This window comes from Bos grunniens, chromosome 1 (genome assembly GCF_055505025.1).
Source record: "Bos grunniens cultivar Pamir isolate PY7600 chromosome 1, Bosgru_T2T1.0, whole genome shotgun sequence".
Classification (NCBI taxonomy): Eukaryota; Metazoa; Chordata; class Mammalia; order Artiodactyla; family Bovidae; genus Bos; species Bos grunniens.
In genome coordinates, this window is record NC_141165.1 from 12,288,139 (window position 1) to 12,310,594 (window position 22,456).

Here is a 22,456-nt window from a genome sequence, read left to right on the forward strand (position 1 = left end):
GCCCCCAGGCTGGGGAGTGGCAGCACCCTCAGGATGGTCCTGTGACCCCCAGGAAAGCAGGAAGTGAGAAACGACACAGGGAGACCACGTCCATGGGGCAGCAACGGGGCAGGGTGGGTGCAGAGCCCCCAGCAGTGGGGCATCCATGTGACAGACGGGAGCCCCTCACCTGCCACGCACATGGGCCCACATACTGCCTGCACACGCACACACCCGGGACACGCACACACCAGGGACATGCATAGATGAGTAACACACACACACCAAGGACACGCACACGCCAGGGACACGCATGCGCCACAGACATGCATAGACCAGCAACACACACAATCAAGGACACGCACACGCCAGGGACATGCATAGACCAGTAACACAGAGACCACTAACATGCACACATCAGGGACACGCACACACCAGGGACACACACACACCAGGGACATGCATAGACCAGTAACACACACACACCAGGAATGTGCACACACCAGGAATGTACACACACCAGGAACACGTGCCGTGAACACACACAGCCACGAACACGCACATACCACTAGTACACACACACCCCACCTCGGCAGGCTTTACCTCCTAATGAAGACGCTGTGGTTGACTCCTCTACTTCCTCAGTTCTCAAGTCCTCCTCGTTGCCGACTCCGGCCAAGGGTGGAGAAGTGACCGGAGGAGCCTCGGGGAGCCTGGGCCCCAGGGGCGCACCCTGGGAGGAGTGGGAAGCAGCTCCGTTATTCAGTGACACGTGTGGCCCACATGCTGCCAGCTTTACACACATTTGGTTGTAAAATGAGATTTTACAAAAGTTAAGAAGAAACCATCAGGGACTCCATCTTAGAAAAGAAGAAACTCCAGGCCGCTCCAGGATCGTTTTCTTCTGAGCAGCTCACACGGTGGGGGTCTCCTCGCCCTGAAGCCCCCATACCTGGAGGGATGGACAAGAGCCTACCCTCCCTCATCCCCCATTCAGAGCCCAGGACGGCCCCTCGTAACTCAGGCAGCCTTGGCTCCTGCCTGTGGTCTTGACAGTGACGGACACGAGGCCATCACCATGCACCAGAGGGGTGGTCGCATGTGTCCTCAGTGAGGGTCCTGACCCGGCACCAAGGCCCAGTGATTCCACCTGCCCCCCATCCCAACCCAAGGGATGAGGCTGACTCTGCCCTGAAAACTCTATTCCCTGTCCCCAGAGAACCTGGGGCTTCTAGGGCTATGCCCTGAAAACCCACTCCAGTATTCTTGCCTAGAGAATCCTGTGGACAGAGGAGCCTGATGGGCTGCTGTCCATGGGGTCGCACAGAGTCAGACATGACTGAAGCGATTTAGCATGCATGCATGCATTGGAGAAGGAAATAGCAACCCACTGCAGTATTCTTGCCTGGAGAATCCCAGGGACAGAGGAGCCTGGTGGGCTGCCATCTATGGGGTCGCAGAGTCGGACACAACTGAAGCAACTTAGCAGCAGCAGCCCTGAAAACTCACTTCCCTGCCCTGGGGCCCTCAGGGCTTCGAGGGTGAGTGCACAGGTAAGACGCTTCCTGCACTCCCTGTCTGCACTCAGCACACACTCCCTGGGGATACTGCTCCGGAGACGGTGCTGTCCATGTGCACGGACCCAGTGTCCCCATGAGGCTCGTCCGTGGGTGAGCAGTCCCCGGGGCAGACACAAGGCCTCCCTTGCAGCCAGAACCCTCTGATGTGGGCGAGGTCCTCAGGGACCCCACGTCAGTTGGTCACGCTGACACCCCAGACCCCCTGCGTGTGGGAGAGCGGAGGCCTGGAGAACCACAGAGGGCGCACGGAGGGCGCTGAGAGACTGAGTGTGTCCAGGGCCAGGCCAGGCCTGCACAGCAGCTCCCGCATGGCCCCTCCGACTCCTCCCCGTGGCCTCCGCCGGGTTTTGTGGAGCTGGAGCTGGCAGGGGCAGCCAGCTAGTTAGCACACTGCAGGCTGATAACTCCCTCTCTGACCACCCCCCCGAATCTGTTGAGAGACTGCATGGCTGCAGCACTTGATGCCTTGGCACCAGCATGGTGGGGACACTGCTATCTCCGTGGTTTGTGCCCGGGGCCCCTGGGTAGACAGCTGAGGAGAGGACAGGCCACGTGACAGGCAGGGATGCTGTGGATACCACCCACTGACACCGTCCAGGGGTCTGCCAGGCGCCAGAGCCAGCGCTGCTCTAGCAAGTGAAAAGCCAGGGAGGCCCCAGTGCCCCTGGAATCAGGGGGTCCACTGACCACTCACCCCAGGGCAGCTCAGCACTCCACCTTGTCATGGCCCTGGGACGCCCGGGCCCTGGAGGAGATGACCCTAGGGGCGGAGTAGGGGTGGGACACACTGTGGGTCCAGATGGGAGAAGGGGGCATCCTTCCCGAGATGCCCCAGCCTGTGTGCTACTCCAGGCAGTGGGGGCCACACAGCAGGGTCACCCCTGGGTCCCCCATGGCCCCGAGAGCCGACAGGAGATGCAAACAGACACTCGAGGAAGGCCTGGGCCAGCCCCCAGGCTGGAAGGGACATTCCCTCCCAGGAGAGAGCACAGATGGGAAGATGCAGCCCTGACTCAGCCTGAGTCCGGTCCCCATCTCCAGCGCAAATTTGTCCTGAGAAGTCGCACACACGTGTGCACAGGTGTGCCTGCCCGACGCATCATCCGCAGGCCCCAGCACTCACCAACTCCTCCCGGAGATGCTCCTGGGTCTCCACGAGCCCGCTGCCCAGGTCTCCAGACGCCTGCAGGGTTGACAGGAAGCAAGTTGATGGCTGAAGCCCCCAGCCCCTCGGAGCTCAGGGTCAGGGGGAGGGCAGGCCATGAGGAGGTCAGCCAGTCATCGACAAGGCTCGTGTCCATCAGACTTCTTAAGATGAATGGCTTTTAGGAAACCAATGTGGCCCCTGGCCAGACACCCAAAGACCCGCTTGGAGGGTATCCCTTCCTCTCCTGTCCCGGGACACTATCCTGGGAAACGGCCCTGAGGGGAGGCCCCGCACAGGGACCCTCGGGGCTGGGACATGGCTGCAGGTCCCACTCCCTGGGCCAGTCACTGCATGCGGCTGGATCGTCTCCCAATTCACAGTGCTGGGCTCACAGGAGCTGCTGGGACCTGGGGCCACCCCGGGGACACAGGTCTTCTGCCCTTCTGTCCTTCACACAGAGAACCGGTGTGTCTTCTGCCTTAGGCCCCACGGACTGTGCATGCATACACGTGACCGCACACCCACACACTTTTTGCTCTGGCAGCCACCAGTGATGCTATCACCCAATGGGCTCCCCAGGCATGATATTTAACTCTTATGTTCTATGCATGTTTCTATGTGGAAAGTTCCAGGCAAGGGAGGCTCACCTGGGGGTCCCCAGGGTGACGTTATGGGCAGTTAGAAACGTGATCATGGGTAACATCCACCCAAAGTGGCAACTGTCAAAGACCTCTCTGGTCCCAATCATTTTGGGGCTTCCAGGAAAGGCCCACCACATCCTGGCCTGGGCCCCTCCTCCCACAGAGCAAAGGGGAGAAGGAGGAGGGGGCCCCCCGCCTGAGCTAGGCAGTGGCTACTCACCCCATCATCATCGTCATCCTCGTCCTCATCCTGGCACTGCCGGGGGCTCACCTGAGGATCCCTGCGCAACCTCAGCTCTGAGATCAGACCCTGAACACAGAGGGAGGGGAGGGTCACCAGGGGTCCTGGGACAGAAGACCCCAACTCAGGCCGGGCCCAGCTCAGAACCAGGCATGTCTGAGGTCAGGTCCAGCAGAGACACCGCAGGGGGTGATGTCACAGCAGGTGACATCACCCACTCCCTCTCTCTTCCCAAGGATGCTCATCACCCTCTGGGTGGTGCCACGCACTCCCTCCTGTGGTCCCGGCACTGCACCGGGCGCCTGGACACAGCATGAGCAGAGAAGAGGTCATCGGCGTGCAGTGTCCCCGGAGGCAGCGTCCCCTCGGGGCGTGAGGTGGACGGCACTGGGCAGGGGTAGGTCGGGGGCGGCAGGCACCTGCTGGGCAGTGTCCTGAACCATGAGTGTGGACAACTGCCTGTGGAGAGGACTGGGATCCCCACTCCAACAGGAAGTCTGAGGCAGGGCAGGGCCACGGGCAGCTGGGCTAGCATGATGGCCAAGGACCTCAGCCCAGCCACACCAGGGCCTCTACTGCAAGCGTCCTGCTCCCAGAGGGCGACGCGACCGCATGTTCTGAATCGTGGTCGAGATCTCGGGCCCGTGTGTGAGGCCACAGGACCCAGGCCTTCGGTGTCCTTTCTAGAAGCTGTCCGCCTGGAGGTTCTGAGTGTTCACAAATGTTTTTCTTTTGTTTTCTACTTAACATCTTCATCCGTGGGGATGGATCACTGCATCTTCTAAACAGAGACCACACTGCGTTGCTTCTGAGAGGCACATTTTCATAGCTCTTAAAAACGGGCCAGCCTAGGTCAGGAGCTGGCACACTCCTGGGTGAAGGGCCAGTGGTGACTGTTTTCAGGTCTTTGTCGCTGCTGCTCTGCAGCTGTGTTGGGACGTGAACCAGTCTGTGGACACTGGACGCGGCTGCTCCAACCAGACTGTGTGGGACACTGAAACGTTCACACATCACAAAATAGTCTTGTTTTTTTCCAACCACTGGAACTCGTAAAAGCCCTTTGAGGTTGCGGGCTGTACAAAGACAGGCAGCGGGTGGGATGTCCTGGGGCCGCATGCTCACTCGACCAGCTTATGGTTTTTCCTCTAAGTGCCCTGCAGACTCCCTTCATCACTGACCTCCATCTCATGGCCCTCCTGCTCCCACATGACATCAAGCGACTAACACCCCGAGTGTCCCCAAGAGCCCTCGCCTGAGGGCTCCACTCCTATCTCCAGGCTCAGCTCAGGCCACCTCCTCCAGGAAGCCCTCTTGGACTCCCTCCCAAGGATCAGCACCTCCAGGCCAGGTCTGCCCAGCTCCATATTCCCCCCTGCATCTCTGCTTCCACTGATAGTGAGGTCTGCGTGTGAACATGTCATGTTTGTGGCACGTGTGCAAATGGATATGCGCATGTGTGTGTATGAGTGTATAAATGTGTCATGCAGGTATGCACATAGTTATGTGCGCACCTGTATCCATGTACTTGTGTGTATGTGCCCACGTGCATATGTGCACACGTGTGTGCATGTTCAGGCATAAACACCTGCTCCTGGGAGGCGAATGAGGTCAGCGGCCCAGGTACGGGCTGAGGGAGGCCCCGCATCCCCCAGCTACCACGAAGTCATTGTGTCCCCAGTACAACTCCCAACCAGGCCTGTGAGGAGAGGAGGGGCCGAGAGCACAGGTGGGGGGCAGGCAGGTGACTGCAGCCCCACAGCGCACTATGACACCCCTTTTCTCAAGCAATCTCGAGGGCTGACCTAGGAGTAACTTTGGTAGTCCACTGTTGGGCTTCCCAGTGCTGCCCCGCCTCACCAGCCGATGGGGGAGGGGGCACCGAGTCACCAACGATGGTTTCCTACTGCTGGTCAGTCTCCGTAGGCAGCGAGAACAGTGCCCGCTGGTGGAAACCACAGGCCATCTTTACCGTTTTTTTCCACTTTCCCACAGCTCATTCCAGAAGCTCAAGGGCTAAAGTGCCTGTGGCTTAGTGGTCAAGGCCCATCTTGCCTGGGGAGCCGGCAGCTCTGACCCCAACACCATGCCAGGAGGCAGCTCAGTTCTCAGATGCAGGATGCCCAGAGGTTCCAGAAAGTTCGGCAGGACGGCCTGGAGAGGGCTCCAGGGGAAGCTGACAGCCCAGGGGGTGGGGGCTGGTGGAGCGTGGGACAGGGTCAGCTCTGCTGTCCATGGCCCGTCCCCCGGCTGGCGGGTGGTTGCACGGCAGGGGCGAGGCGGCCGTATCTTCCCAGAGGTGACCAGGCACAGAAGCGCTGGCTCCGTCTGAGGTCACCCCTGGCTCCAGCTGAACCAGAGCAGATGCTGCGGCCACAGCTGAGCCCAGCTGCTTCTGCCCCTTCATATCCAACTCCACCCCTGCCTCCCTCAGTCCCCTGTCACTGCTCCCCAGGGCAGAATGCCGCTGTCTTTTTCGGGATCTTGAACCATCCGGCAGATCCCTGCAAGGTCCACAGTTAGAGTAGGGCTGGCCCCTCCTCACAGCATCTGTTGGGGAGCCCAGGCTGTGTCCAGGGCTGAGGCCACTGGGGGGGGGGACACAGGACAGCCTGACTGATGGCTCAGGACTGTGCAGAAGGCTTAGGCAGCAGGTATCAGGGTCCCTGGCCCCATGCAGTCCATGGAACCCAGGGGCAGAACCCAGCTGAGGGTGCAGGAGGCTGAAAGGCAAGCAGCCCACCCATGGCTGGAGCTCCGGTCTGAAGATGGACGGGCCACCTGGCCATGAGGAGGGGATGTGGCAGGGATGGTGCTTGGTCCACTCCATGGAGGAGTGTCCTCCCCGCCCACCCCCTGAATCCAGAGACGCTCCAACCACCATGGAGGGCAGTGAGCTGCCAGGAGTGTTGTGTGGAGGGCCTGTTTGTGGGAGGGCACACATGTGTGTGTGCTCAGAGCATGTGTGTAAGGGGCACAGGCCAGGAGCAGGAACGCAGTGATCACACCTGCTCTCCTGCGTGGGAAGCACACACAGGCGCCCCACCCTCCCCCCCCGCCCCTCTGGGCACCAGCTCACCACCGCCTACAGGAAGCACGAGCCTTTCTGGGCTTAAAAAGGCAGGGGGTTGGCCCCGGGGCTCAGGGAGGAGGCAGCAGTGTGTTAGGGATGGAAATTCTCAGTCTACCCAGCTGAGGGTGGTGCTGAAGGGGGAACAGGCATCCCCAGATGACAGAGAGTCATCAAGATTGAGAATCCAGGGGGAGGCACAGAGGTTAAGATTCCAGAAAGCCACACTCTGAACACCCCGGGGAGACACCGTGAGGCAGCAGTCGGGGGGCAGGCCACCAGGCTCCCGCAGGTACAGGTCAGAGCACTGGACATCTGGACATGACCGTCCCCACGCTGATACCATCCCGTGAGGCCAGGCTGCCACGAGAGCAGGCCCGCAGCACTCTGGCCCCCACACTGCCAGCCAGCAGGGTGGCCGCTCAGCAAGAGGCCGCCAGACTGGGTTGGAATGGGGAGCAGAGGAGCCGGGCCCCCCGCCAACTGGCCTGCCCACTGGGGCAGCTGGGGAGACATCAGTAGCCCAGAGGTCACTGGGCCCACTGCAAACGCTGGATGGACTTAACAGATGTTATGAAATCCAGACCATTTGAAATCTGTCCTGTCACTGCCTCACTAGGGCCCCTGGTCTTAGAGCTGTGTGCAGACGACCACAGCCCCACGACATGAAAGCCTGTCCCTCATCACCGGTGCTGGGGCTGCCTCCCTGGGACCCCTATCTGGCAGCCCAGGGTTCTCTGGGCCTCCTGACTCACCCCCTGACTCACAGGGCCGTGTCCTGGCCCCAGGCCATGGGCTGAATGCACCTGTACAGGGGTGGGTGAACTGCAGCCCCCATGGACCTGACTGCCCCACCTCACCCCCTGCCTCTCCTTCCTCTGCTGGCTGACCCCCAGGCCGCCTGCTCCCTTGTCACCTACTCCAGCTGTCACTGTGACTGGGCCACACCACCACTGTCCCATTCTCCACACACCCTGGACCAAGTGGCATCTCACCGGTTTCCTGTATGAAGCCCCAGCTCCTGGACTATTTGTATGAAACTCTATTAAAAGCATCTCCTTCAGGCAATGGCGTGACTACTGCAGGACTATGAACAGGTTACATTACCCGTTCAGGTTGCTTCAGATGATTGACAGACGGGTACTGGAAGGAGCCGGCGACCGTGACCTTGAGTGCCCCGAGCTGCCCTCAGTCAGCAGCACGTTTGGTGTGGCTGGGCTTGGGGGCCACAGCAGGAGAACTGGGGGTGTCAGAGGTCACCAGCACTTTCCCTGCCTGCTCTGCTACCATCCTCTGTCTAAGCCTACCCAAACCTAGTGTGGCCAGTGGGCATCTCTTCGCTTCAGTGGATCAATCACTTCTGAAGATCAAACCAGTCCATCCTAAAGGAAATCAACCCTGAATATTCATCAGAAGGACTGATGCTGAAACTGAAGCTCCAATACTTTTACCACCTGATGCAGAGAGCCGACTCATTGGAAAAGACCCTGATGCTGGGGAATATTGAGGACAAGAGAAGAGGGGATGACAGAGGATGAGATGGTTGGATGACATCACTGATTTGATGGACATGAGTTTGAGCAGGCTCCAGGAGATAGTGAAGGATGGGGAAGCCTGGCATGCTGCAGTCCATGTGGTCACAAAGAGTCAGACATGACTTAGTGACTGAACAACACTTTTTATATAATGTGGCCAGCAAAGCCACCTGCTGAGGCAAATTCACAGCCTCTAGCACCATCATCACAGAACAGAAGCAGTGAACGTTCAACATGAGGAGCACAGCTGGAGCGCGGCCTGGGAAGCCCAAGCCAGTCCTGTCCTGGCCCAGTGTCAGTTTCAGATGAGGGCCCCGGGGTCTGAACACATGACTAAACCTCCACGGAAACCTGGGTAAAGAGAAAGGTGGTTTCACACAGAGAAAAGCAGACAGGAATGAGAAAACAGGGACATTTCCAACAAAGAGAAACTAAGTCAAGAAAACTTGACCACAGGGTATCTGAAATAGTTAAGAAAAAGAAAGGATGAGGTCAATAAACACTGAAAAAGCGCTGAATTAATGTTTTAAGCCAAACACTATAACGGATCAGATCAGATCAGATCAGTCGCTCAGTCGTGTCCGACTCTTTTCGACCCCATGAATTGCAGCACGCCAGGCCTCCCTGTCCTGTGCTGGGTGGAATTAGGAATTTCCTAAGAGATATTTATTACCATTTAAGCTCAAGGAGAAGAATGAACCTGAAAACACCAAGGACGCTCATAATTTTGGGGAGAAAACAACAAAGGCTTTGCAAGCATCTTCAGAATAGGTGCCGGGCTGAGCGTGGGGGTCAGCAAGGGGCTGAGCACCTGCTCGAGACCACTAGCCGTGACACTCTGGCTCATCGCACACTCCGAGCTCTGTGCGCACCTCTGCCAAGTCCTGCCTGTCACACACGTGAGTGGTTCTTTCCCAAGAGTCTCAGTTCAGAAGAACTGACAAACGCTATCCTAAGCCGACCTATCTACTCCTCCCCAGATAGCACGCTTCACCTCTCACCCGGCTGGAGGCTGATCAAACACCCACAGAGAGATTCCTGGAACTGGAGTCTGAGGAATAAAGGGGCCACACTGCACTGGACTTCGCTGAAGTGCCCAGGCAACATCAGGGGGGACAGCAACTTCACGGCAAGCAGGGCTCCAGCCAGAGCCAGATGGAACGACCTTACAGTCCCCTCTGCTCTGTCTCTCTAACCTTTAAAGGTTTTTCTGGGTGTCTTCTACAGGCTAGATTTAACCACATAAACATTTTAAATATCCCAATGGTGGGGGAAAAAAAGACTAGGTGAAAAGGCAAGAGAAAAACTGGGGAATAAAATTTACAGTGTATAGAACAAATGATCAGTATCTTTTATATATAAAGAGTTCACACAAACTAATAAGAAACAATTGAAACCATTAAAACAAAAAATGCAAAGGACATGAACAGACACACAAGAAGAAATACAGAGAACCAGTAAACATGTGAAATAGTACAGTTTGTTTTCACTAACAACCAAGAAATGCAAATTAAAACACCCAGACACTGTTAGTCTACATATACGACTAGCAAGTGTATTTTGCAGAGATGACCGCAGCCTGGCAGGGCTGAGGGAAGAGGCATCTGGGTGTCCTTGCTGCAGAAAGGTGGTGACCTCCGTTAGCACCGTGAGACAGGCAGCCCCTGTCCCCACCTGCCCACGAGCAACTTTTCAATTGTTGAGAAATATAGAACTCATGGCAGGGGTGGGGGAGGCGGGGTGCGGCAGGGAGTTCCAATCTAGAGAAGCCCGGGAATTCTCACAACGAATCACCAGTAAACACAGCCCCTCTCCCATGGCACGGCTCCCTCTGACTTATCTCCACTTCATCAAGTTCGAGGATCAAAATGAAAACACAAAGAGGCTCAGTTTGGTATCAAAGTCTTACTGGCTCCCAGACCCCTTGGGTGAAAGTCCCTGCCAAAGGTGAAAGGTCAGCTTTCAGAAGCGAGTCACCAGGACTTAGAACAACGTTAATCAAACAGCCTTTGTCTGGGCAATAATTAACTTTCTGTCCCCCGTGGACACATCCCCCACTGCACACACAGGGAACCCTGTCTGAACTGCTGGGTGGGCGTGCCAGTTGCAGTGTTCGAATTCAGGGACCTGCTAAGGTCTGAGGGTGGCCATCACTGTTTCCAGGAGGCAGGATTCGGCCAAAGGTTCCGAGAAGTGTGGTCACCGGGGACCCAGAAGAAGGATTCCACTAGCATCTGGGACCTGCCTTCCCCAGAAATGAAGGTTGGGTCTGGGTCTGGGGGAGGGGCTTCCCTGGGCACACGATGGGGACCATTGCTCCCCGGTCGCCACCGGGGAAATTCTGCCCCTGCTGCTCTGAGGAGAAGGCCTGCCCTGGGGCTCACCAGCCATGAGGCCACTGCACAGTTTGGCAAAAACAACCAGCACGATGAATGCTGGTGCGTGGCCTGAAGCCTCTGGTCCAGCCGGGGGGTGTGCAGATGGCCCCCAGACAGGCACACACTCAGCGCTCCACTGCTATTCTGAAATTCTTTCACTGTGCGTGGTCGGTTGACAGGAGAATAAAGCCCCTGCTCACTGATGGGGTGGGGTGGGGCCCGGAGCCCAGGGTCACCATGGGGCACCACGCACCCATGTGGATAGGCATATGCACACACAGGGTGGGGGCCTGGACGTGGCAGACGTGGGCATCCCATGAAGGCAGTGGTCTAAGAGCAGCAGGGAGTGAACGCCCAGAGGGAGCAGGGTGGGCAGAGGGTCCTGATGGCTGTGTAACCCGGGCTTTGCCTGTCCCTGGAGCTGCTGCAGCAGCAGGCAGCCCTGGCCATCATCCATCCCCAGCTCCCTGCCTCCTGCCCCTGAGCGTGGAGGCCATCACAGTTACCTGGAACTTTTCAGGGTCTGCTCCACCGGCCTGGGCCACGAAGAGGCGGGCGTCCGGCTCCAGCTGCAGGTCGTGCAGCGAGTGCGCCAGGGGCTGGCCCTGGACCTCCTTACAGTCCACGAAGAGCCTGGCATAGGCGCCATCCACGCTGAGTGCCAGGCGAGTCCAGCGACCATCCAGCGCGGGCAGCTCGAAGCTGGCGGCTGTGCGTGTGTGGGTGGCTCCCGGCTCCGTGTACAGCAGCTGCACGTGCTGCCGCCCCCCACGTGCCGCCGTCAGCTTCACGCCCACCGAGACCACTGCCTGCGCCGGGTCTGTGACCGCAAAGAGCACGCCCGCGCGCGCCGAGGCCGGCCGCACACGCACAAGCAGCGAGAAGTCCTGGAAGAACGTGCCAGGCAGGAGTCTCCGGGCCGCCTGGCCTCCACCGCTGCCGTCCTCGCCGAACTCATAGGCGGACCCCACGTCGGGGTCGTGCACCATGGCCACCTGCCAGGGCGGGGGCTCCCCGAGCAGCTGCTGGAGCCCTACCTCCACGACCTCTTCGTCTGCGGAGAGAAAGACAGCAGTGAGGCCGCGCCCACTGGGGAAACCAAGGCCCGGGCCATCTCGCACCTGCCCCCACCACCGCCCCAGCAGGGACAGACAGCCACTTGTTCCTTCAGGCACCACGCCCACCCCCACGGGCTCGCTCCTCCAAGTGGGGCGCAGAGACCCTCCAAAACCAGCCTGGCGCGAGCGGCAGGGGCGTGGCCTGCTGTAGACCCCACCTCCCTAAAGTTAGCACAAGGAGCTCGATCCCTCCTCCACTCCCAACCCCCTGCTCAGACTCCACGATGGGACTTGGTCCCCGCCCCCGCTCCCACACTGGAGTCACGTGGCATACCTGACATACAAAAGACAGAGTTTCGCACCGGGCTGCCCCGAGCTGAGTGCACACTAGGAACAGTCCGGAAACAGTTACACTCTCAGGAAGGGACAGGATAGAGGGCTGCATTTCCTGGGGGCCCCTTTGAGGCTTGTGGTCCCCCTGTTTGCCCACACGTGGTGCAGCAAACCCCACCCAAGCCTCCTAGCCCTGTGGGTTTTACCCGGTGGTGGCTGTTCGCAGGGCTGGTGCTCACTGCCCTGTGTTCCTGCTGGGCACCACGACCACCACCCGGCCTGGACAGGGCTGTGTGATGGGGGAAGGGAGGGCAGCTTTCTCCCTCCCGCACTGCCCAGGCTCCCTGCCCCACACAGTCTCATCCTTCCTCTCAGACTCTCCATGCGCTCACATCCCTCCCCGTCCTCGGGGGGTCAGCGTCACGGGCACACGTTCTCCAGAGATACTCGACTGTACGGAGCCCCCTCGGTGGCATGGGCCCAGGCTGGGACACAGCCCTGGTGCCTGGACCTGCCTGAACGGGGCTGCTTCCCAGGTGGGCAGGTGCCATCCGCAGCCTGGACTGGCGACCTCTGGGACCAGGGGCACCAAGGCCGGGGGAAAGCAGGGCCTCCCTCTCTGTCCAGGGGCTGTGGCTGCTGCCCAACACAGGAAGGTAAACGCCAGCTCTGGGAGAGGCCCGCTCACCAGGGACTTCCCTGGACATTGCCAGGCAGAGGGGCAAGGAGCCTCCAGGCCTTTCCTCTCAAGGCCCTCGCCCCACAACCTGGGTGGGCTCTGCCCCCCAAATGCGGTACACAGAGAAGCTCTTCTGGGAGGCAGCTGCTGGCGTGTGGGTGTCCGAACTAAGCCGAGTATGCACACGGCTGTGTGTGCAGGTGACACTGTGGCCCTGTCAGTGTGTCTGTGAGTGGTAGGGCCTGGAGTCCGGCCCCAGAGTGCAGGGTCACGCTGACCCGGACTCCCTGGAGCAGAGGGAACAAACGCTGGACCCCAACTTCCGAAGACAAGCCGGGTCTCTCAAAGAGTCCCCAGAGGACAAACTATGAGAAGAGAAGAGACCAGCAGAGCCCACACGAGGATGAGGGTTTGGGGTAGCTGCCAGACTAGCCCCACCAGGACAGTGGCATCTTGCCTCTGAGCAGCCCTGACTTCCCGCATTGTGGGCTCCCCTTCAGCCTCACTCTACCCTTTGCAGGTGAGATCATTATGCAGATGAAAAGCGGCAACCACCAGAGCAGACAGCAGCCCCGCGGAACAATGGCCTGCCTCAGCACCTGCCCGCAGCGGATGGACCCTCACCAGGGCAGGGGGCCTTCACAAAGACCCTGGGCTCTCGGAGGCCAGCTGTCACTTTCTGCTCACAGATGGACACCACTGTCCACCCAGATGGTGTGGCTGTACGGTCCCTTTGCATCAGACGTGCCCAGGACCCCAGTGTCCACTCAGGGAGATGCCCTAAGATTAAGGAACAAGGGCCTTCAGCAGCCTGAGTTCCAGTAGCCCTGGTGCCCCATCTCAGCCGTCCCAGAAGTTAAGCATGGATGTACCCCAGCCGTACGCTTCCTCCTGGGCAGCTAGAACTTTTCCAGATTAAGGATGCTGAGACACAGCAGCCCTGGGCCCCTGGCTGGAAGACAGCCCCAGTGACTCCAGAGATGCATGAGCAGCTCCTTCCCAAAGTTCTCCCATTTCCTCTCTCTGCAATTCTCCATGGTTCCCATTGGGAGTAATCTTCAGAATGCCACGGCCCTGAGATCACTGCTTCAGTCTCCAGTTACAGGCATCTTAAGCAGGGGTGGGGGTGGGGGGGTGGTTGTAGCCACACCTCCATGCAGATCTGGCAGCTGCTGGGCTGGAGGCGCTGGCCCGAGGCGCTGGCCCGAGACACTGGCCCAGCTGTCTCGGGGTGGAAACCAGCATCTCTTCAGCTAGCGAGCGCCTGAGCTGGGCACTGGGAGTTCCAAGTAGCACCCTCCTGGGAACACAGTGGGTGGCACCTAGGCAAGCTGAGGCCCTCTGGACAGCCACACCCACCTCAGATCAAGGAATCAGGGGACTTGCCTAGTTGAAGACAGTTTCCCTTCCAGCAAACAGACCAGCCAAGGCCCAGTGGGGTTTAGCCCAGGTACATAAGGTTGGCTCAACATAGCTATGACAAACCTAGACAGCATACTAAAAAGCAGAGATATCACTTTGCCAACAAAGGTCTGGTTAGTCAAAGCTATGGTTTTTCCAGTATTCATGTTTGGATGTGAGAGCTGGATCATAAAGAAGACTGAGCAGCAAATAAACAATGCTTTCAAATTGTGCTGGAGAACACTCCTGAGAGTCCCTTGGACAGCAAGGAGATCAAACCAGTCAATCCTAAAGGAAATCAACGCTGAATATTCATTGGAAGGACTGGTGCTGAAGCTGAAGCTCTGATACATTGGCTACCTGATGTGAAGAGCTGACCCATTGGAGAAGACCCTGATGCTGGGAAAGATTGAGGGCAAAAGGAGAAGGGGTGACAGAGGATGAGGTGGTTGGATGGCATCACCGACTCAATGGACATGAGTTTGAGCAAGCTCCAGGAGATGATAAAAGACAGGGAAGCCTGCAGTCCATGGGATCCCAAAGAGTCAGACACGATTTGGTGACTGAACAACATTTGAAATCAATTAATGGAAACCATCACATCAGTAAGCTAAAGAAGAGGATATCACATGGTCGTATCATAGATGCAGAAAAAGTATTTCATAAAATCCTACACCTATTATGATAAAAACCTTCAGTAGACTAGGAATAAAGGTGAACTTCCTCAACTTGATAAACATTTTTTAAAAAGCTACAGCTAACATCATACTTACTGGTGAGAAATTTTAAGCTTTTTCACCAAAATCAGGTACAAGGTAAGGATGCCCCCTCACCACTCTTTTTCAACATCACAGATAATGCCATAAGACAAGAAAAGGCAATAAAAGCACATAGATTGGGGAGGAAGAAATAAAGCTGTCAATCTGCAGATTGACATGAAAACCAAACTGTAGAAAATCCAAAATAATTATTCAAAAAATACTCCTGGAGCTACTGATTATAGCAAGTTTGTATGATATAAGATTAACGTACAAAAGTCAATCATTTTCCATATATTGTCAATGAACAAGTAGAATTTGATATTAAGACATGATACCATTTACATTAGCATCTCCAAGATGAAATATTTATATTTATACTACACATAAGTATGACAAATATATGCACAAGATCTACATGAGGAAAACTACAAACTCTGACAAAAGAAATCAGAGAAGAAGTAAATAAATGCAGAATATTCCATGTTCATGGATAGGAAGATTCAATATTGTCAAGATATCAGTTCTTCCCAACTTGACCTATAGATTCAATACAATCCCAATAAGAATCAGAGCAAGTTATTTTGGGGCTTTCAACAAATCAACTTTGAGTTTATACAGAGAGGAAAAGACCAACTCAATACTTGAAGGAGAACAAAGTTGGAGAAGTGACAGTATCTGATTTGAGACTTACTACACAGCTATAGCAAAAACAAGACTGGGAGCTGACTGTGGCTCAAATCATGAACTCCTTATTGCCGAATTCCGACTGAAATTGAAGAAAGTGGGGAAAACCACTAGACCATTCAGGTATGGCCTAAATCAAATCCCTTATGACTGTACAGTGGAAGTGAGAAATAGATTTAAGGGACTCCAGATCTGATATACAGACTGCCTTATGAACTATGGATGGACGTTCGTGACATTGTACAGGAGACAGGGATCAAGACCATCCCCAAGAAAAAGAAATGCAAAAAAGCAAAATGGCTGTCTGAGGAGGCCTTACAAATAGCTGTGAAAAGAAGAGAAGTAAAAAGCAAAGGAGAAAAGGAAAGATATACCCATTTGAATGCAGAGTTCCGAAAAATAGCAAGGAGAGATAAGAAAGCTTTCCTCAGCGATCAGTGCAAAGAAATAGAGGGAAAAAATAGAATGGGAAAGACTAGAGATCTCGTCAAGAAAATTAGAGATATCAAGGGAACATTTCATACAAAGATGGGCTCAATAAAGGACAGAAATGGTATGGACTTAACAGCAGAAGAAGATATTAAGAAGAGGTGGCAAGAGGACACAGAACTGTACAAAAATGATCTTCACAACCCAGATAATCACGATGGTGTGATCACTCACACTCACCTAGAGCCAGACATCCTAGAATGTGAAGTCAAGTGGCCTTAGGAAGCATCACTATGAACGAAGCTAGTGGAGGTGATGGAATTCCAGTTGAGCTATTTCAAATCCTAAAAGATGATGCTGTGAAAGTGCTGCACTCACTATGTCAGCAAATTTGGAAAACTCAACAGTAGCCACAGAACTGGAAATGGTCAGTTTTCATTCCAATCCCAAAGAAAGGCAATGCCAAAGAATGCTCAAACTACTGCACAGTTGCACTCATCTCACACGCTAGTAAAGTAATGCTCAAAATTCTCCAAGCCAGGCTTCAGTAATATGTGACCCGTAAACTTCCAGATGTTCAAGCTGGTTTCAGAAAAGGCAGAGGAACCAGAGATCAAATTGCCAACATCCTCTGGATCATGGAAAAAGCAAGAGAATTCCAGAAAACATCTATTTCTGCTTTACTGAGTATGCCAAAGCCTTAGACTGTGTGGATCACAATAAACTGTGGACAATTTTGAAAGAGATGGGAATACCAGACCACCTGACCTGCCTCTTGAGAAACCTGTATGCAGGCCAGGAAGCAACAGTTAGAACTGGACATGGAACAACAGACTGGTTCCAAATAGGAAAAGGAGTACGTCAAGGCTGTATATTGTCACCCTGCTTATTTAACTTCTGTGCAGAGTACATCATGAGAAACGCTGGGCTGGAAGGAGCACAAGCAGGAATCAAGATTGCCGGGAGAAATATCAATAACCTCAGATATGCAGATGACGCCACCCTTATGGCAGAAAGTGAAGAAGAACTAAAGAGCCTCTTGATGAAAGTGAAAGAGGAGAGTGAAAAAGTTGGCTTAAAGCTCAACATTCAGAAAACGAAGATCATGGCATCCGGTCCCATCACTTCATGGCAAATAGATGGGGAAACAGTGGAAACAGTGGCTGACTTTATTTTGTGGGGTTCCAAAATCCCTGCAGGTGGTGACTGCAGCCATGAAATTAAAAGACACTGACTCCTTGGAAGGAAAGTTATGACCAACCTAGACAGCATAATAAAAAGCAGAGACATTACTTTGCCAACAAAGGTCTGTCTAGTCAAGGCTATGGTTTTTCCAGTGGTCATGTATGGATGTGAGAGTTGGGACTGTGAAGAAAGCTAAGCACCAAAGAACTGATGCTTTTGAACTGTGGGGTTGGAAAAGACTCTTGAGAGTCCCTTGGACTGCAAGGAGATCCAACCAGTCCATCCTAAAGGAGATCAGTCCTGGGTGTTCATTGGAAGGAGGAATGCTGAAGCTGAAACTCCAATACTTTGGCCACCTCATGTGAAGAGTTGACTCATTGGAAAAGACCCTGATGCTGGGAGGGATTAGGGGCAGGAGGAGAAGGGGACAACAGAGGATGAGATGGTTGGATGGCATCACCGGCTCAGTGGACATGGGTTTGAGTAGACTCCAGGGGTTGGTGATGGACAGGGAGGCCTGGTGTGCTGTGGTTCATGGGGTCGCAAAGAGTCGGACACGACTGAGCAACTGAACTGAACTGATACAGCTATGGGAATCAAGACAGTGTGGTCTTGACAAAAGAAGAGACAAGTAGATCAATGGAACAGAATAGAGAGCCCAGAAAGAGATGCATATAAATATAGCCAAGCTTGAATTAAAAAATCAAACATAGTATAATGGGGAAAAGATAGTCTTTTTAACAAATGGTGCTGTAACATCTGGATATCACATGAAGAAAAAAAAAGAATCTAGACACAGACCTTACACGCTTCACAAAAATTAATTCACAATGGATCACAGATCTAAATGTAAAGTGCAAAACTATAAAACTCCCAGAAGATAATAGGAGAGAAATGCTTAACGATCGTGGTTTTGGCAATGACTTTTTAGATACAACACAAACACAATTCATGAAAGAACTGACAAGCTGGACTTGCTTAAAATGAAAAACATCTGTTCTCCAAAAGACACCGTTAGGAGAATGAGCAGACAAGCCAGACTGGGAGGAAAAAAAACTGCAAAACAGGCATCACACGAAGGACTCTTATCCAAAATATGCAAAGAACACTTAAATCTCAACAACGAGAACATGAACAGCTTGACTGAAAAATGCACAAAAGATCAAAACAGACACCTCACCAAAGAAGAGGCAGGGATGGCAGATTGAACAGATGCTCCCCATCAGCTGTCATCAGGAAAATGCAAACTGAAACAAGGGGATTCCCTGGTAGGTCCGGGGTTGGGAATCCTCACTTTCACTGCTGGGTATACGGGTTCAGTCCCTGGTCAGGGAACTAATATCCCACAGGTCACATGGCACAGCCAAAAAGTAAAATAAAAACAAAATAAAACAACAATGAGCTCTCACTACACACCTGCCAGAATGGCCAACATCTGGAATAGCGACACCACCAAGCGCTGGCGAGGATGTGGAGCGAAAGAAATTCTCATTACTGCTGGGGGAGGTGCAGTGCGTGCAGAATGGTGCAGCCACTTGGGAAGACAGTTTGGTAGTTTCTTAAGAAACTAAACATACAGGAAACAGCAATCATGCTTCTGGGTATTTACCCAAAGGAGCTGAAACCTGTATCTACACTAAAACCAGCACATGGATGTTTCTAGAAACTTTACTGATAACTGGGGGCTTCCTGGATGGCTCATCGGGTAAAGAACCCACCTGCCATGCAGGAGACACAAGAGAGGCGGGTTCTATCCCTGGGTGGGGAAGATCCCCTGGAGGAGGAAATGGCAACCCACTCCAGTATTTTTGCCTGGAGAATCCCATGAACAGAGGAGCCTGGCGGGCTACAGTCCATGGGGTCACAAGGAGTCGGACACGACTTAGTGACTAAACAACAAGAACAACTCATAACTGACAAAACCTGGAAGGAACCAAGAAGCCCTTCAGTGGATGAATGAATAAATAAACTGCAGTCCATCCTACAGTGGAACATCATTCAGCTAAAAACAAGCTATTAAGTCAAGAAAGACACGGAGGAATCTTGAATGCATAATGACTAAGAAGCCAATCTGAAAAGGCTGCAGACTGTATGATTCCGACTATATGACTCTCTGGAAAAGGCACAACTATGAAGACAGTGAAAAGACGGACGGTTTCCAGGAACTGGTGGGGCTGGGGGTGAACGGGTGGAGCAGAGAGGATTTGTAGGGCGATGAAGATGTTGTCCAGCACGCAGCGTTTGGACTCTGGTGATTATGACAGCTCAATGCAGGCTCAAATGAGGGTGCTGACAGCGGGGGCGGCAGACGGTGCACGGGAACTCTGGGTGCTCCCCTCTCAAGTTTGCTGTGAACCTAAAGCTGCTCTGAAAAACATGGTCAAAACATCAGGCAGAGGATAACAAGAAAAGTAAGCAAATATTGCAACACCACATCAGATAAAACAGAATTCTAGATGAAAGCCACTAAGTGGGACAAAGGGGACGGTTATTTTGACAGCCCACCGAGATGTGATAAGCCCCATCCCGACCTGCGCACACAGCAGAAAGGGGAGAGAGTCCTCATTCACAGTGCAGCTCCTGGGGGCTCTCTCCCCGCCCACTGCCCCATGAGATGGGATGCAACCACCGAGGTAAGACAACCTGATCACGTGTCTAAAGAAAGGCCATCCTGTCCCTTCCCCACACACGGCAGTGATCACCGAGTCAAGAAGGCTGTGGGGGTAGGGGTCCTCACCCAGCAGCACAGAGAAAACACATGGAGGACGAACATCTCAGGGACACACCGGGCTGGGAATCCTCCTGAGAGGATGGAGACCCGCATCCCCGCCGACACGTTCATCACACTCGAATCTGCACCTGCGCCACGGCCTTGGTGGTGCACATTCCGTGGCTGTGGTGACATGCAGCCCATGGCCCTGGGGCTCAGGGAGGTGGTCAGGAGGGAGCCCTGTGCCGGGTCCCCGTGCCATAGGGGAGCCTACTGGCCTTGGGGAACATTTCTAGTGATCTGGCAGAGAAAATGCCGACGGCATCCAAGCAGCCCTTGAAGAAGGCTCTGCATTCCACATGGGGTGTCACCCAGCACCCAAAGCCAGGCCATACGGGGGCTCTCAGGCCGCATGCGAGTCATTAACACAGACGTGAACATGTGAGAAACGAAGAAATGGGGAGGATGAGGGGCTCTCCATCCTGCCCTCCAGTGACACGGGGAGGACGTCCCAGACTGTGCAGGAACAGGGAATTTCAGACACAGAACGTGGTCCCACGTCCACAAAGTAAGAGTCTCATGTACGCGTGGGCACACACACACGTGCACAAACGCGCTAATGGAGCCAAGTAACCGGCTCCAGGATGTCGGTCCTGCAGCATCTGGAGCCCGAGGCTCTGCAGGTGTGACAGCTGTTCCAGCCCTCAGGATGAGGGCCCCACCCAACCCCACTACGCCCTGAGCAGAGAGCTCTCCCAGCCAGGAGGGAGCCAGAGCAGCCTGAGAAGGGCTGGCCGACTCCACAGGCTTGACGATGGAGGGAGGGCGGTGAGCCAAGGAATGCAGGCGCCTCCAGAAGCTGAAGAGGCAGAGACCGAGCCTTCCCTGAGCCCCGGGAGGAACGCAGCCCCCACACCTTGTTTTTGGCCCCAAGAGATTGATTTCAGATTCCTGACTCCAAAGGTTACACATCTATGTTCACTGGAGCCCCCGAGTCTGTGGTCATCTGTCCCCGCGGGCCTAGGACACACACACCATATCTGTGCAAATCCACAGACATTCCATCCGCAGGGCGCTGAGTCCAGCCCTCTCCTGTGAGGCCTGGACCTTGATGAGTGTGCTCACGACCAGCCTGAGATGAAAATCTAACGCAGAGGAGAAGCAGCCCAGGATGAGACAAGCACGGTGGCCCCAGAGGCTGAGAGGCAGGTGTGGGCGGCCTGGGGCCAGCGTGTGTGGTTTGCAGGAGAAAAAGCCGCTCTGAACTCTGGCCACTCTGCACGCTCCTTCCTTCAGGCTGAGCCCGCTCATCTGCAAAACCTGCCTCTTCCAGGCGGGGCCCCCGCCCCATCCCTCTGACCCCAGCTTGGTCCTCACTCACTCACAGGGGGACAGCCCCCTCGCTGGCCCACCTGGCAGGGACCCAGAAGGAGCTGAGATGGACGTATCCCGCTCTCCCTATGTGGGGCCTCACTCACCTTATTCTGAGGGTCTCCTCAGAATAAATAGTAATATTAGTATTATAATAAATAATAATGGTGTGCTGCCTTCACAGAGAGGGGAGGGGACCGGGACACTCCCAGCCTGACTCCGATGGGCCAGGCTACTCGGAGGGGAGAGGGCACAGCTCAGGGCCCAGCCTGACCGTGGACACAGACGGAGCTGATGGGGCCTTGACGGCAGCAGCCACTCCCCTCCCCTACCGGCCATATGGCCCAGGGGCCCGGCACAGGGGGCCCATCTCTGCTGGGAGGTGGGGGAAGGACAGACAGGGGTGCTGGTGCCATGGAGGCAGGGCTGGAGCCCTGCAGGGAGTCTGCCGGGGCCTGGGCAGGCAGCACCTAGCACCTTGGCTTGGCCACCCCCCAGAGATACCCTGTGCACACCCCAGCCCACCCTGCGGCCCCAACACGCCAGCAGCCTGAGGGACTCAGTCAGAGACAGTCTCATCCCAGGGCCCCTTCCCCAGCGCACAGGGGCAGAGGGACCGTCCAGCCCAGTGCAGGGGACTGGAGTGGGTGGGTGGTTGCCACCGAGAGGCCAGAGGAGGGGAGAATGCTCCAGCCCTGGGCCCGTGGGTCCCTGGGGTGACGGACATCCGAGTGCAACAGAGCATCTCCCAGGCTTCCGCTCAGAACACAGCCTCCCTCACACGCAGGGGCCCTGCCAATGTAAGCACATGTCCAGTGGGAAGTCCCTTCAGGCCACTCCTCAGGCAAGCTACGGTCAAGGAAATTCCACACCCCACGAAGCCTGGCCAGGGCCTTGCCCACATGAGGCCCACCCCCAACCCACCCCCAGTCCTAGGCCCGCTACAGCTGATCCCTGACCCAAAGGGGACCTGGGTCCTGCCCAAGGCCCAGAAGAAGGATGTGTGTGTGTTCAGGGCCCTGGAGAGCACGCCGGGCCCCACCCTCACCCCCCATACTATGGGACAGGAAGAGGAGGTGGGCTTTTGGGTGGGACTGGGGTCCTCCTGGAAGGACAGCTCCCTGCAGGGCTGCCCCAGCCCCCTGGGCTTGGCAGGGACAGGGCAGAGAGGGCCCAGGCCAGCCCAGCATGAGGATGATGACTGTGGGGGAGGGGGACATGTGGCTCACTGTGGACGACACCCCCGCAGGGTGAGGTCAACGCCCTCTGTGCTGACA

At 55.3% G+C, this 22,456-nt stretch overlaps 1 protein-coding gene across 16 annotated transcripts in view; it reads right to left on the reverse strand.

The window, feature by feature from the left end:
- The window catches only part of COL18A1 (collagen type XVIII alpha 1 chain), a 94,642-nt gene that overhangs the window by 27,498 nt on the left and 44,688 nt on the right, over positions 1-22,456 (reverse strand). For all 16 annotated transcript variants that reach the window (XR_015133942.1, XR_015133936.1, XR_015133960.1 and 13 more), the window contains 4 exons: positions 11,075-11,622; positions 3,568-3,657; positions 2,683-2,742; positions 583-712 (listed from right to left, as the gene is read on the reverse strand). Coding sequence is in view for 13 of the 16 variants with exons in the window: in XM_086319762.1 (XP_086175888.1) it covers positions 583-712; positions 2,683-2,742; positions 3,568-3,657; positions 11,075-11,622 (828 nt within the window). In the remaining 3 variants the exon portion in view is untranslated. The remainder of the gene's footprint in view (positions 1-582; positions 713-2,682; positions 2,743-3,567; positions 3,658-11,074; positions 11,623-22,456) is intronic.